Source organism: Chlorocebus sabaeus, chromosome 20 (genome assembly GCF_047675955.1).
Source record: "Chlorocebus sabaeus isolate Y175 chromosome 20, mChlSab1.0.hap1, whole genome shotgun sequence".
Lineage (NCBI taxonomy): Eukaryota > Metazoa > Chordata > Mammalia > Primates > Cercopithecidae > Chlorocebus > Chlorocebus sabaeus.
Genome location: NC_132923.1, coordinates 130,640,552 through 130,655,388, shown reverse-complemented (window position 1 = coordinate 130,655,388; position 14,837 = coordinate 130,640,552). Strand labels below are relative to the sequence as shown.

The 14,837-nt window shown below is 57.1% G+C and overlaps 1 protein-coding gene across 7 annotated transcripts in view; it reads left to right on the top strand.

Annotated features, from left to right (window-relative positions):
* The first annotated feature begins 5,881 nt into the window (after positions 1–5,881).
* RNF207 (ring finger protein 207) overlaps positions 5,882–14,837 on the top strand; it is a 15,882-nt gene continuing 6,926 nt past the window's right edge. The window contains exons 1-17 of one of the 7 annotated variants that reach the window (XM_073007889.1): positions 5,882–6,313; positions 6,763–6,893; positions 7,131–7,321; positions 7,972–8,104; positions 9,510–9,654; positions 9,744–9,825; positions 9,897–9,972; positions 10,057–10,182; positions 10,563–10,609; positions 10,853–10,925; positions 10,997–11,065; positions 11,497–11,565; positions 11,648–11,745; positions 12,806–12,992; positions 13,167–13,352; positions 13,617–13,668; positions 14,001–14,118. In XM_073007889.1, coding sequence (XP_072863990.1) covers positions 7,131–7,321; positions 7,972–8,104; positions 9,510–9,654; positions 9,744–9,825; positions 9,897–9,972; positions 10,057–10,182; positions 10,563–10,609; positions 10,853–10,925; positions 10,997–11,065; positions 11,497–11,565; positions 11,648–11,745; positions 12,806–12,992; positions 13,167–13,352; positions 13,617–13,668; positions 14,001–14,118 — 1,652 coding nt within the window. In that variant the 5' untranslated portion in view covers positions 5,882–6,313; positions 6,763–6,893. Of the gene's footprint in view, positions 6,314–6,358; positions 6,894–7,130; positions 7,322–7,971; positions 8,105–9,509; positions 9,655–9,743; positions 9,826–9,896; positions 9,973–10,056; positions 10,183–10,562; positions 10,610–10,852; positions 10,926–10,996; positions 11,066–11,496; positions 11,566–11,647; positions 11,746–12,805; positions 12,993–13,166; positions 13,353–13,602; positions 14,119–14,837 lie in introns of those variants that run through there. The other 6 variants (XR_012089798.1, XR_012089797.1, XM_073007888.1 and 3 more) reach the window with 6 other exon arrangements.

Sequence of the window (14,837 nt, the reverse complement as noted above, 5' to 3'; positions counted from 1 at the left end):
AGCTAGTGGGATGGGAATCGAATCTACTAACTTGGGGAAGTGGGGAAATTCCTTCTGGCCACAGGGAAATTTCGTTCAGAGGTCCCAATGCCAGACCACCATGGCTTCCTCCTACTTAAAAAGCCCCAGTTTGGAAGTTCATGCCCAGGGGCTGTCTCTCAGCGCCTGTCCTTCTTGCTGCCGCCAAGCCGCCCACCCGCTGATCACCATCCCCTAGTTTCCCAGCCCAAGCCTTCTAGTTTCCCATCCCAAACCAATATGTAGTTGAGGACCACCGGGAGATCTGGAAAATGCAGATTCCAATTCCAGCGGTCTCAGTGGCCTGAAATTCTGCATTTCTCACAAGCTCTCAGACGACGCTGATGCTGTGAGTCCATGGACCGCATGTGGAGAAGCAAAGGTCCTCATCCGCAGGCTCACAAGTCCCTTGAACTGGGCTACTTTGCACCCACTCACCCCCTGCGTCCTCATGGAGTTATATTCCAGGATCCTGAATTGTCAATCACTCAGTGGCAAACACTCTCCACTCTCTTTACCTGGCTTCAGTGTACTCACCTAGCAAAAGTCCAGTCACTGGAGGAGACACTGTGCTGATGGGTCTAGCTTTCAACTCAGGCCTCTGGGGCCGGTTGACCAAGCTCCAAAGCCACGTGTTGTTCTTGGCTCTACAATGCCCAGGCCGGGCCTCTGCAAACACTTCTGCTTTCCAGCTGATCCCGGTTTGGCTCTATCAATAGGGGGCTTTGCTTCCTGCTTGTTCCTATCCTGTCTGGTGTCACCCACTCTTGCTTCTTTATCCTCGAAGTGGCAGTTGGAACATTCTGGAAGCAGCAGTGGAATCCAGTCTGCACTTATTCCAACATGTGCAGAATCAGCCTTGTTTTCTTCTCCTCAGAGACACCAGCCCTACCGAAGCAGCACCCTCTCCTCAGATGTCTGAGTTTCACCTCCCCGTCCCCCTCCTGAGGCATCTACATTTTACTAATACCAGCCTACGAGGGATAGCTACTTCCTGCAGTTGCTACTGTTGGTATTATACCCCGTCAGTTACCTAAACACATCTGTATACCTAGGTAACAATCCTTTATATTAAATTATCTCAGTTAAAAACTATTGTTGTCTTTTGACTGGACCCTGGCTGATAATGGACCCTAAGCGAGCCCTCAGGGCTCTTGACAATCCTAAATCTCTCCCCCAAGGGACTATTTCCCTTTTTTTGTTGTTGTTGTTTTTTTGTTTGTTTTTTGTTTTGTTTTGTTTTGTTTTGTTTTTTGAGACGGAGTCTCACTCTGTCGCCCAGGCTGGAGTGCAGTGATGTGATCATAGCTTACTGCAGCCTCAAACTCCTGGGATCCTCCCACCTTGGCCTCCCAAAGTGCTGGGATTACAGGCATAAGCCACTGCACCTGGCCCAAAAGACTATTTCACACCTCAGTCATAATGTCAGCCCCTCCTTCCTAAACCTCCCTCTCAGCAATTGACTTTTATTGTTCTTTCCTTTTTCTTTCTTTTTTTTTTTTTTTTTTTTTTTTGTCTTGCTCCGTCCCCCAGGCTGGAGTGCAGTGGCTGGATCTCAGCTCACTGCAAGCTCCGTCTCCCGGGTTTATGCCATTCTCCTGCCTCAGCATCCCGAGTAGCTGGGACTACAGGCACATGCCACCTCGCCTGGCTAGTTTTTTGTATTTTTTTAGTAGAGACAGGGTTTCACCGTGTTAGCCAGGATGGTGTCGATCTCCTGACCTCGTGATCCGCCTGTCTCGGCCTCCCAAAGTGCTGGAATTACAGGCGTGAGCCACCGTGCCCAGCCCTTTTTTTTTTTTTTTGAAATAGGCTCACTCTGTTGCCCAGGCTGGAGTGCAGTGGTGCGAACATGGCTCACTGAAACCTTGACATCCTAGGCTCCAGCTATCCCACCTCAGCCTCCTGAGTAGCTGGGACCACAGGTGTGCACCACCACGCCCAGCTGCATGTTTCATTTTTTTTGTTTTGTTTTATTTTGTTTTGTTTTGTAGAGAGTTGGTGTCTCACTATGGCTATGTTGCCCAGGCTGATCTAGAACTCCTGGGCTAAAGCAATCCTCCTGCCTCAGCTTCCCAAAGCGCTAGGATTACAGGTGGGAGCCATCACAGCCTCCTTTCATCCTTATCTACTCTTGATCTTTAGACAAGACCCATGCTCTTCCCTTTAAATATGACTCCCCATGCCAATGTGTGCAGCCTCTAGCCCTCCCTGGACTCCCCACAAGTGCAGCCAGTGGCATCCTTGGCATCTCTAGACTGGTGTCCCGTAGATCACCCTCACCCCCATGAGCCCATTCTCACCTCTTCACCCTCACCCCCACCTCCCCACACTCAAACCCTCATCCCTCACCCCACACCCCCTGCCCTGCCCCCACCTCTCCAGCCTCACCCCCATCCTCCATCCTCACTCCCATCCCATGTTCAGCCCCACTCCCCACCCTGAGCTCTTTCATCTGCAACCACATTGATCTTCTAGTCTCTAAATGTCTTCCCATTTCTGGGGCTTTGCACTTGTTCTTGCCTCTGCTTGGAACTTTTCCCAGCTTTTCTTTTTTTTTGTTTTTCTTTTCAGACAGGGTCTTACTCTGTCACCTAGGTGGGACTGCAGAGGTGCAGTGACAGCTCACTGCAGCCTCAACCGCTTGGCTCAAGCGATCCTTCCACCTCAGCCTCTCAAGTAGCTGGGACTACAAGCAGGAGCCACCATGCCCAGCTAAGTTTTAATATTTTTTATAGATAGGGGGAGTCTTGCTATGTTGCCCAAGTTGGTATCGAACTCCTGGGCTCAAGAGATTCACCCACGCTGGCCTCCCAAAGTGCTAGGATTACGGGTGTGAGCCACTATGCCCAGCCTTCCCGGCTTTTCTTAATTTCTTATCCTCTGGGGGTCTCAAGTTCAGTTCCCCCTCTCTGCTCGTGGTTACCTAGTGTGGTCCTCAGCTCGAGCCCCTCCCAGCTGCCCTCCATCGTATCATCCTTATTTATTTATTTAATTTTTTAGGTGGAATCTCGCTCTGTCACCCAGGCAGGAGTGCAGTGGCACCATCTCGATTCTCCTGCCTCAGCCTCGCAAGAGTAGCTGGGATTACAGACATGCACCGCTACACCCAGCTAATTTTTTTTTTTTTTTTTTTTTTTTTTTTTTTTGACACAGAGGTCTCACTCTCACTCAGGCTGGAGTGCAATGGCGTGATCTTGGCTCACTGCAACCTCCACCTGCCAGGTTCAAGTAATTCTCCTGCCTCAGCCTCCCGAGTAGCTGGGACTCCAGGTGCGTGCCACCATGCCTGGCTAATTTTTTTGTATTTTTAGTAGAGACAGGGTTTCACCATGCTAGCCAGGCTGGTCTCAAACTCCTGCCTCAGTCTCCCAAAGTGCTGGGATAGCAGGCATGAGCCACCGCGCCTGGCTAATTTTTGTATGTTTAGTAGGGATGGGGTTTCACCATGTTGGCCAGGCTGGTCTCGAACTCCTGACCTCAGGGTGATCCACCCACCTCGGCCTCCCAAAGCTGGGATTACAGGTATGAGCCACGGCACCCGGCCTATCATCCTTATGATTTTCTTCCAAGCATTTAATGCAGCCTGTCATTATTTGTTTATTTGTGTACTTGATTAACCTTGGCTGGTGTGTTCCCTTCTACGTGCCCATGGTAGATGCTCCATAAATACTAGTTGAACAGATGCAGACATGAATGACTGGATGAACGAAGCACTCAACTCCTACTGGGAAACTAAGGCATCATAAGAGTGTTGTTCAGATTAAATAAATTAATATAAATTAAACAGCATAGGCCAGGCACAGTGGCTCACGCCTGTAATCCCAGCACTTTGGGAGGCCAAGGCAGGCAGAGTGCTTGAGCCCAGGAGTTGGAGACCAGCCTGGGCAACAAGGCAAAACCCCCAATGTGTGCAGCACATTGTACTTTTTATTTTTCTACTAAAAATACAGGGAAAAAAAAAAAAAGGGGGGGGTTGGGTTCAGAGGCAGCCAGATCACGAGGTCAGGAGATGGAGAACATCCTGGCTAACACGGTGAAACCCCGTTTCTACTAAAAATACCAACAAAATTAGCCGGGCATAGTGGCGGGCGCCTGTAGTCCCAGCTACTCGGGAGGCTGAGCCAGGAGAATGACATGAACCTGGGAGGCAGAGCTTGCAATGAGCCCGAGATCGCGCCACTGCACTCCAGCCTGGGCGACAGAGCGAGACTCTGTCTCAAAAAAAAAAAAGAAGTTAAACAGCTTAGAATAGAATATTGGCCCATATCTCGCCACCCTCCCTCCCCTTGCACAAAAGAAAAAAAGAGGCTGGGCGCGGTGGCTCATGCCTGTAATCCCAGCAGTTTGGGAGGCCAAGGCGGGCAGGTCATCTGGGGTCAGGAGTTCGAGACCAGCCTGACCAACATGGAGAAACCCTGTCTCTCCTAAAAATACAAAATTAGCTGGGCATGGTGGCGAATGCCTGTAACTTCAGCTACTTGGGAGGCTGAGGCAGGAGAATCGCTTGAACCCGGGAGGCAGAGGTTTTGGTGAGCTGAGATGGCACCATTACACTCCAGCCTGGGCAACAAGAGCAAAACTCCATCTCAAAAAAAAAAAAAAAAAAGAATCTTGGCCCATAAACATTAGCCATTGCTACTATTGTCATTATGATTTGGTCCATAAATAGAACCAGGGCTAGGGACAGTCCTCAAAACAACAACTAGTTTCTCTCTAGAATTCACTTCCTTCTCCTAGCAAACTCCTACTCCTACGCATCCTTCAAAACCCAGCTCAAGGCAAGGCAAGGCAGCTCACGTCTGTAATCTCAGCAACTTTGGAAGGCCAAGTCAGGCAGAGTGCTTGAGCCCAGGAGTTGGAGACCAGCCTGGGCAACACGGCAAAATCCCCAATGTGTGCAGCACATTGTACTTTTTGTTTTTCTACTAAAAATACAAAAAAAAAAAGGCTGGGTTCAGTGACTCACACCTGTAATCCTAGCACTTTGGGAGGCCAAGGTGGGCAGATCACCTGAGGTCAGGAGTTCAAGAGCAGCCTGGCCAACATGGTGAAACCCTGTCTCTACTAAAAATACAAAAAAATTACCTGGGCCTGGTGGCGTGCAGCTGTAATCCCAGCTACTCGGGAGGCTAAGGCAGGAGAATCACTTGAACCCGGGAGGCGGAGGTTGCAGTGAGCCGAGATCATGCCACTGCACTCCAGCCTGGGCAACAAGAGCGGAACTCCGTCTCAAAAATAAGAAAAAGAAAAAAACAAAATTAGCCGGGCGTGGTGGTGCGCGGCTGTAGTCCCAGCTACTTGGGAGGCTGAGGTGGAAGGATACGAGGCTGCAGTGAGATATGATATCGCCACTGCGCTCCAGCCTGGGCGACAGCGTGAGATCCTGTCTTAAACAAAACAAAACGAAAACAGCTCAAATATCTCCGAGTTTTTTCTAAGCCTTTATTGAGCACTACTGTGGGTCAGGCTCTGGGCTTGACTTTATAATTGTAAGAGGGGAGAAACGGGCTGCTCTTAGGACACTCAGGATAACACAGGCAGGAAGCGAGGGCATGCTGGAGAAAACGCTGGGATCAACACGCATCTGCCAGGCCCAGACGGCAGAGGGGGCACTGCTGGAAAGGCCGGGAGCCTCCCCTCTCAACCTCCCACCCAAACCCATCCCTCTTTTGGGCACTTGGCAGGCAATGAGGATGGGGCCTTAATTAAGTGGACGCCCAGTATGTGTATTTCACGGGCATTATTCCACTGGGGCCTCGCCCATTATCAGGACACCAGTTCTATTTTAACCCAGCGCTGAGGCTCTGAGAGGTCTGTAACATGGCCGAGAGCTCACAACCAGCGAAAGGCAGGGCTGGGATTCCAGGGCGTCTCACTCCGCCTCCGAACCACTGGTGGAGGGGCGTCCGCTGCTCTCTGGCGCCCGCAATTGGCCGCCGAGGAAATGCGGCTGCGATGACCTGTTCAGACCCGAATCGGATGGAAGAGCAGGGAATAGCGGCGGTGGGGGTGGGGTCTGGACTTTTTTTTTTTTTTTTGAGACAGAGTCTCGCTCTGTCGCCCAGGCTGGAGTGCAGTGGCGGGATTTCCGCTCACTGCAACCTCCACCTCCCGGGTTCAAGCAGTTCTGTCTCAGCCTCCCAAAGGGACTGCAGGCGGGCGCCACCACGCCTGGCTAATTTTTGTATTTTTAGTACAGACGGGGTTTCGCCACGTTGGCCAGGCTGTTCTCGATCTCCTGACCTTAAGCGATCTGCCCGCCTCGGCCTCCCAAAGTGCCGGAATTACAGACGTAAGCCACCGCGTCCGCCCTACACCCTTGAAGACCCCGCAGCCAAGGTCTTGCTCCCCGCCGCTCTGCGCGGCGCTCTGGTCTTGGGGCTCGGGACTCTGTTACCCCGGGCAGGGGCCAGTCCGACCCTTTCACCCTTGCCTGGCACCGTCCCTGGAGCCTTGGCGTCCTAGCTTCTCCTCCCCACGGGCTGGGGATGGAGTAGCCGGGCCGGAACCAGAGCGCAAAGCAGACGGCGAGCGCCGAGGTCGGTTCGGCCCCGCCGCGCCGTAAGGCAGCAGCCACCCTGGGGAAGGTGGATGCCGGAAGGGGCGTCTCCTGCGGGTCACCCAGAGGACACCCGGCGGGGAATTCCGAGGGTGGGAGTGAGGAGAGGTAGGAGAGGCCAGGGCAGAGCGAGGCCCCGCGTAGGATAGGAACCATCGCCCGGTGCGGGCCTGACCTTCCAGGGCCGGCAACTCCTCGGCAGAGCGACAGCGCGGGGTCTCAGAGCGCGGCTCGGAGCCGCACTAGGAGCGCTGGACCGTGGGGGAGAAGCTCGGAGGGCGGGTAGCTCCCAGTAAAGCGGCCTAGCGGGTAGGTAGGTACAGGGCCCCTCCCCTCGCTAGTCCTCACTGCCCGTTCTCCCTGCGGCGGGGCGCTCCAGGCCCCAGCCCTAACCCGGGCCCTAGCGGCTCCCCACTCCATGACCTCTGGACGCCCCGTCGGGTCCAGACGCGACAGGGAGGGCGCGGGCGACCGACCGGGCAGAGGGGCCGCGGGAGTTCAAGCGGGGCTCCGTGCGCGCCCCAGCCGCCCGCCTGTGCTGTCCCTGCAGATGTCGGGAGCTATCTTCGGGTCCCTGGAGGGCCTGAGCTCCCTGGACGCCCCGAGCGTCCACCCGCTAGTGTGCCCGCTGTGCCACGTGCAGTACGAGCGCCCGTGTCTTCTGGACTGCTTCCACGACTTCTGCGCCGGCTGCCTGCGTGGCCGCGCGACTGAAGGCCGCCTCACCTGCCCGTTGTGCCAGTAAGTGTCCCAAAGTTCCCAAAGACCGCCCAGACCCCATCCCCGCAGCCCAAGGTTGGCTCTGCCCGAGCTGGGACCCAGGTGCCAGGAGAGTAAGGCTCCAACTTCAGGCAGAACGACTGGGAGATGCTGCACCCAGTCCTTAGCTCTCCTAGCCAGAAGTTGCAGCCTTCAGCCCATTTTATAGATCAGCTTAACTGAGGCCTGGAGATTGCAGTTACTGGCCCAAGACCTCCCATCAAAGGCAGGGGGTAGGGGTGGGGCTCCAGCACTGGTCAAGACACTCCCAGTAACTCTCTTTGGGTCTTAGAAGTCTTAGGTCCACAAAACACAGTTACAGTTATGTGGACTCAAGGAACCCAGGAGTGGCTCTAATTTGCCCAATGTTGTGAGAGGATGCCAAGCGGCAGCTTCTGCTTTTGATACTAGGGGTACCAACCCCACTGTCTGCAGGAGTGCCCAGGACTGGGCAAGGGTAGGGACCAGGGCAGGGTGAGCGCTGGCTGTGATATTTATAGCAAACCCCAGAGCTGTGGTGCACCCCACCTCCCAACACAGCTATTTGTAGCTCCAGCCTGGAATGTGAGGGGCGGGGGTGGGGAGCCTTGGGGAAGGGGTGTCAGAATCTCAGGGCCTGGGCTTCTCTGCAGACACCAGACGGTGGTGAAGGGTCCTAGCGGGCTCCCACCGGTGGACCGGCTGCTGCAGTTCCTGGTGGACAGCTCGGGGGATGGCGTGGAGGCGGTGCGCTGTGCCAACTGTGACCTGGAGTGCAGCGAGCAGGCAGGGGCGGTGGGGCGGGCGGGTGAGGAGTAGAGGGTACCAGATTACACAGTCCCCAATGCTTGCACATGCACCCAGCATATCTTCAGAGGATGACCTGGCAGTGGATTCTCCAGCACCTCCCTAGAGCATGTTGGCCCTGAATGTGAACCCCTTTATACCAGTGGAGAGACTGAGGTCCAGAACAAGGGACTTGAGCCAGTGTCCAGACAGTGGCAGGAGCTAAGGCCATTCGATCTGGGGAGAACTCACTGATCCCCAATTCAGGGTGGAGTTGTGGACCTGCACAGGAAAGGTAGTCCAGTTTGCAGGCCTGGGCCGACCCTGAACAGCCTCTGCTACCCAAGTGGCATAGAAGCAGCTACAGCCCAGGGGAGATGGGGACAGCATGCTGTTCCCTCTAGGCAGTAAAGGGCACGGGGGACTCTGGCCTGTGGAGGCCAGAAAATGTATTGGGAATCCCAGGAGGACGGCCCGACCGGGGCAAAAGCTCCAGCCTTCAGGGCAAGTGCTGAGAAATGTGTGACCCAGAGGTACAGAGAGGATTAGCAAGAGGTAGGGACTGCAGGTAGGGCCTGTTATGTCAACCATTGCATGTGCCCATACCAGGGCTGCAAGCCAAGCCCTGGACTCCAGCCCTGGGTCTGGCTTGGGGAGGAGAACCTTAAAGCTCTCACTGCTCTACCCCTTCCCCGCCCAGGTGTGACTCCAGACTGCCAGGGTGTTCACCACCTTTTGGCCACTATTGAGTGTGCCAAGAGGGCCGTGAGAGGCCTTCACACCCCTTTTGTTGCAGGTAAAAAAAAAAACATATATATATATATATATATATTTTTTTTTTTTTTTTTTGAGACTGAGTCTTGCTTTATTGCCCAGGCTGGAGTGCAGTGGCGCCAGCTTGACTCACTGCAACCTCCGCCTCCCGGGTTCAAGTGATTCTTCTGCCTCAGCCTCCTGAGGAGCTGGGACTTCAGGCACTCGCCACCATGCCCGGCTAATTTTTGTATTTTTATTAGAGACAGAGTTTTGCCATGTTGGCCAGGCTGATCTCGAGCTCCTGACCTCAGGTGATCCGCCCGCGTCGGCCTCCCAAATTGTTGGGATTACAGGCGTGAGCCACCGCACCCCGCCTCGGTGAAATGTTTTATAAAGGCAGTTTCTGCCCTCTCTTCCTGTCCCCCACCCCACTCCACGGACCTACTTAATCAGCCTCTGAGCCACAGTGCCCTCATCTGTAAACCGGGTATATCAGAGCGCCAAGTGCCTAGATTACAGGAAAGAGCTGCGTTTAGCCGCACACTCCGCCACGGCTGGGACAAACACGCGCAATGACACCCGGCGGCTGCGGTTCCCGCGCCGGCCGCGGTCGGGCTCTGGCGCTCCTGAGCCCGCGCTCGGTCCGCAGGACGTGGAGACCACGTACTTCTGCAACACGTGCGGACAGCCCCTGTGCGCGCGCTGCCGCGATGAGACGCACCGAGCACGCATGTTCGCGCGCCACGACATCGTGGCCCTGGGTCAGCGAAGCCGCGACGTGCCCCAGAAGTGCAGTGAGTGAGGCTTGCGGGACCGGGGACCTGGGGGTGGGAACAGGGCGGGCACTGCCCGGAGCCCTCACCACCGCCCGCTGCCCCCGCAGCGCTGCACGCAGAGCCCTACCTCCTGTTCTCCACCGACAAGAAGTTGCTGTTGTGCATCCGTTGCTTCCGCGACATGCAGGGGTGCGTAGCGGGGGCGCGAGGGGAGGGGGCTGGGGGCGGCCGGAGCGGGCCTCACCCGCCGCCTCCCGCAGGGAGAGCCGGGCGCACTGCGTGGACCTGGAATCGGCTTACGTGCAGGGCTGTGAGCGGCTGGAGCAGGCGGTGCTGGTGAGCGCAGGGGTCTGGCGCGCGGGGGCGGGGGTGTGGGGCCGCGCGGCGGCGCTCGCGAGCCTGACCCCGCCCTGTCCCCAGGCCGTGAAGTCCCTGCAGACGGCCACGCGGGAAGCCATCGCGCTGCTGCAGGCCATGGTGGAGGAGGTGCGGCACAGCGCTGCGGAGGAGGAGAACGCTATCCACGCCCTCTTCGGCAGCATGCAGGTGAGGGGTGGGGGTTGGGGAATAAACGACCCAGCCGGGAACTGGCGACACAGGGCCGGTCCCTAGGCCTTGTGGATTTCCAGCGTAGTGGGGCAGCAGGCCTTGCACCAAGCACTTTCCTGGAGTTGCTGGGACAACTGGGAGGGGAAACCAGGGCCTGCTCCAGGCTGGTGGTGGGGATGTGAGGTGGTCAGGAAAGACTTCCCTGGGGAGGTGACATTTAGGGTGAGAGGACCCAAGCCCTCAGGCGGTGGATGCAGGGCTGGTGAGATACCTAGCGTAACCAGCAGGTGGCGGGGGGCCGGGGGGGGGGGGGGAGGCATGGTGGGAGGTGGCAGGGCTGGGGCACAAATCAAGAGCATGCTCGCCATCTCTCCCAGGACAGGCTGGCAGAGAGGAAAGCGGTGCTGCTGCAGGCTGTGCAGAGGTGAGCTGGGGGGAGGGGGGCTTGCTTCCTTTGAAACCCCTTGGCCTCTATGCCCTCAGCTCCGAACCTGGGCATTCCACCCTGAGGAGCAAGACATCCGAACGTCCTCCCTGCTAAGGAGGGCAGCATGCCTCAGGGTGCAGAGAAGGGGTTCGGGGACGGACATTCGAAGATGGCTGGGGGGATGGAAATGCCCGTCCCTGCTCCTGGCCCCCTGGAGACCAGGCAGCCCCCTTCCCCCAGCCAATACGAAGAGAAGGACAAGGCCTTCAAGGAGCAGCTCTCTCACTTGGCCACCTTGCTGCCCACCCTGCAGGTACAGGGAGCTTGGGGTGCGGGTGGGTCCCTCCTCCCCGGCCAGGCACTGAGCAGCGTCTCCTCCCCCAGGTCCACCTGGTCATCTGTTCCTCCTTCCTCAGCTTGGCCACCAAGGCTGAGTTCCTGGACCTGGGCTATGTGAGTCTCCTCTGCTCCTGCAGATGCCCCCTCCCCACCAGGAGCCCACCCTGTAGACCAAAGCCACCAACTCAGGAGTGGGCAGCCTGTCACCTGGAGCCTGGTCCAGGGGTCTCGGGACTGACCCCCTCCCAACTCCATCATCTGCAAACCAGTTAGGGCCACTGTTACAAGGACAGTGAAGCCAGGAAGGGGGCATGAGCCTCTGGTCCCCCATGGGGTGGAGTGACCACTGGAGTGCAGCCGCCCCCTCTCCTATGGATTTGCGGATGGGGTGGGGGGTTTGTCTGGATGAGTCCCAGAAGAGGGCGGGCACCGCTAAGGGACACCAAGTCAAGTGCCAAAGACAGATGTGTTTTGCCTCCATCTCCCCTCTTCCTGCCCCCGGCTGCCACACCTCCACCGGCCTGAGGCCCTCCTCACTACCACAGGAGCTGATGGAGAGGCTGCAGGGCATCGTCACGCGGCCGTACCGCCTGAGGCCTGTGCGGAGCAGCAAGGTGTGCAGTGGCCTGGGTGGGCCAGGGTTGGGGACCCCGCAGGGCAGTGGAGGCCACCTCATGACCCCATCCTGCTGCCCAGATTGCCAGTGACCACAGAGCCGAGTTCGCGCGCTGCCTGGAGCCGCTGCTGCTGCTGGGGCCACGTCGGGTGGCAGCTGCTGCAAGTGGTGCTAACATGTGAGCGGCAACTGGGGAGGCCAGGCACAAGGTCCCCGACGCTGAGGTGTGGGGGAGGGTGGGTGCTGAGAGGCCAGATTACCAGGGAAAAGCCAGGTGCCACCCTTCCTTCCTCCATCCTTAGCTCGACACCCTCCCAGCACAGTGTCTGGGCACAGGGGGTGGCCAGGGTGAGTCCTCTAAGTAGGGGAGCAGGAAGCCCTGGATCTGAAGTCCATGGCAGACCTGACTCGGAGCTCTGCTAAAGGAGAAGGGGAGGACTCAGGCCCCCAACCGCCACTGCAGCCTCCCCGGGGTGGGGCATCTGGGGCTGGGCTGACCGCCACCTAGATGGCCTGAAGTCATAGGGGGCCTGATTCCTGGACTCATCTGGGGAGGAGTTAGGAGAAATGCTGAAACGGCATGTGTGTGCCCAGGGGCCCCAAAGACTAAGAGAGACTGGGCCCCCACTTCCTGTGTCCAGCATCGAAGTGAACACACCACTCACTCGCTCCCAGCCCTGGCAGCACTCCGATGGACTCGCTCCTGGCCCCACACCCTGGAACCTACTCCAGGGACTTTAAAAAATAGATGTGGATGGGGCCGGGCGCGGTGGCTCACGCCTGTCATCCCAGCACTTTGGGAGGCTAAGGCGGGCGGATCACAAGGTCAGGAGATCAAGACCATCCTGGCTAACACAGTGAAACCCCGTCTCTACTAAAAATACAAAAAAATTAGCTGGGCATAGTGGCGGGCGCCTGTAGTCCCAGCTACTCGGGAGGCTGAGGCAGGAGAATGGCGTAAACCCGGGAGGCGGAGCTTGCAGTGAGCCGAGATCGCGCCACTGCACTCCAGCCTGGGCGGAGGATCGAGACTCCGTCTCAAAAAAAAAAAAAAAAAATAGATGTGGATGTCCAGGTGAGGCCTTGCCCCAGGCTTTTCAAAGCTCCTGGTGGCTCTGCTGTGCTCCAGGTGGTGGAGAGGGCTGTGAGAGCCTGGAACAGTCCAGGGGGCTGCCCTGGGAGGCCAGGGGAGGGGCAGACTTCTGCACCCCCTGCATCCACACTGGCTCTCTCCCCAGGCTGGCAGGGGGCTTAGGCCCCAAGGTGCTGACGGGGCCCCACTGCCCCTCCCCAGTAGGAAAGATGTCCGGGTCACCCGTCCAAAAGCCTACGCTGCACCGGTCCAGCAGCACCAAGGTGCTGCTGGCAGAGGGCAAGAACACGCCCTTCACAGAGCACTGCCGCCACTACGAGGACACCTACAGGGTGAGCGGGCAGGGATCTGCGGGGGGGAAATGCCCTAACCCACTCCTCACCAAGGTACGCTCAGGGAAATTGAGTTGTCCCAGCTGCTGAACCTGGGAGCGATTCCTCCACTGAGGCCCTGGCAGTAAAATCAGCCCAGGGTGACCCACGCTCTCACACAGCCTCTCTGTGCAGCATCTGCAGGCGGAGATGCAGGGCCTAAAGGACCAGGTACAGGAGCTGCACCGAGACCTCACCAAGCACCACTCGCTCATCAAGGCGGAGATCATGGGAGACGTCCTGAGCAAGTCCCTGCAACTGGACGTGCAGATCGCCTCGGAGCACACCTCCTTAGAGGGCATGAGGGTCGTCTTCCAGGAGGTAGCCTTCCCAAGGACTCTAACTCCAGTCCCACCTGTCAGGGGACACCTGGGCTACCCCGACAGTAAGCAGGGAAAGAGGACCTGGCTTGTGCCCTACAGGACTGTCATGTGGCAGGGTCTGGAGCCTGGGAGTCTTTGCTGCTTGGAATCACGTGGACCTGGCTGGGGGGTGCTTTGTAGATCCGAGTAGCTAGAGATAGCAGTGCCCCCACTGTAAATTCCAGCTCACTGCCACATCCAATGTCCAGCTTTTCTCTTTCAGAGTTGGGAGGAATCCTATCAGCAAGTGGCTAATGAGCAGGAGATTTATGAAGGTTCCAGGAAGTTGGCTGCTGAGTGAACCCCCTGTCCCCGAGCTAACTCACATGCTAGCAGGGGAGGAAGTCGGGGTCGGCCACTAACCAGATGCAAATCCCCACACTCCTCACCTTAGCGCTTGACTGTGCCTCCCGGCTGCTAACCGGCCCCAGATGATGCATGTGGGGTCAGGACTCATTGAGAAGAATGCCCCCACCAAGTGCCTCACTCTTTAATTAGAGGTCACCATGGAAATGGTCGGGATATTTAGATGGTGCCTGGCTTGAGTGAAAACCTGAAGCCAGGTGCTTCAGGATTAAGACCCCATGCTCTGGCCTTGGCCCCACAGCCCAGCTCCACGACCTTCTCCAGCTGAGGCAGGAGAATGCCTACCTGACCACCATCACCAAGCAGATCACGCCCTACGTCCGCTCCATTGCCAAGGTGAAGGAGCGGCTGGAGCCCAGGTGAGGCCAAGGGGTGTTCCCAGGGCCACTGAGACTCTTCAGAATGTGCTTGGGGACTGGGTGCGGTGGCTCACGCCTGTAATCCTAGCACTTTGGGAGGCTGACGTGGGCAGATTACCTGAGGTCAGCAGTTCCAGACCAGACTGGCCAACATGGTGGAACCCCATCTCTACTAAAAATACAAAAATTAGTCATGCATGGTGGCTCATGCCTGTAATCCCAGCTACTGGGGAGGCTGAGCCACGAGAATCGCTTGAACCTGGGAGGTGGAGGCAGAGGTTGCAGTGAGTTGAGATCACGCTACTGCACTATAGCCCGGGCGACACGGTGAGACCTTGTCTCAAAAAAAAAAAATGTGTGGGAAAGGTGCCACACCCACAGGACCCCGTTCAGGGAAGTCAGCTGGCCAGGTCATGCGGGTTCAGCTGGGGCATCTGGGCGGACCAGGTGCCGGACATTTGCAAAAGCGTGGTCACAGTGAGTGGGCTGCTCTGAGTTTCTGCTTTTAGGATCATAGTTGGTCCCTCCAACCCTCAAGAGTAGGTCAAAGCAGAAGGCACTTCCTAAGGGTGTCACGAGGGTCCTACTGGGCTGATCCAGGCGGCAGGACGTGGAGGAGAGGGCAGGAACTTCATCAGTGTAAGACAGGCCAAGTCTGTGCAGAGTCCTGACCAGGCTCTCTCAGCACCGTACTCAGGCATCACCGGGGTTCCAGTGTC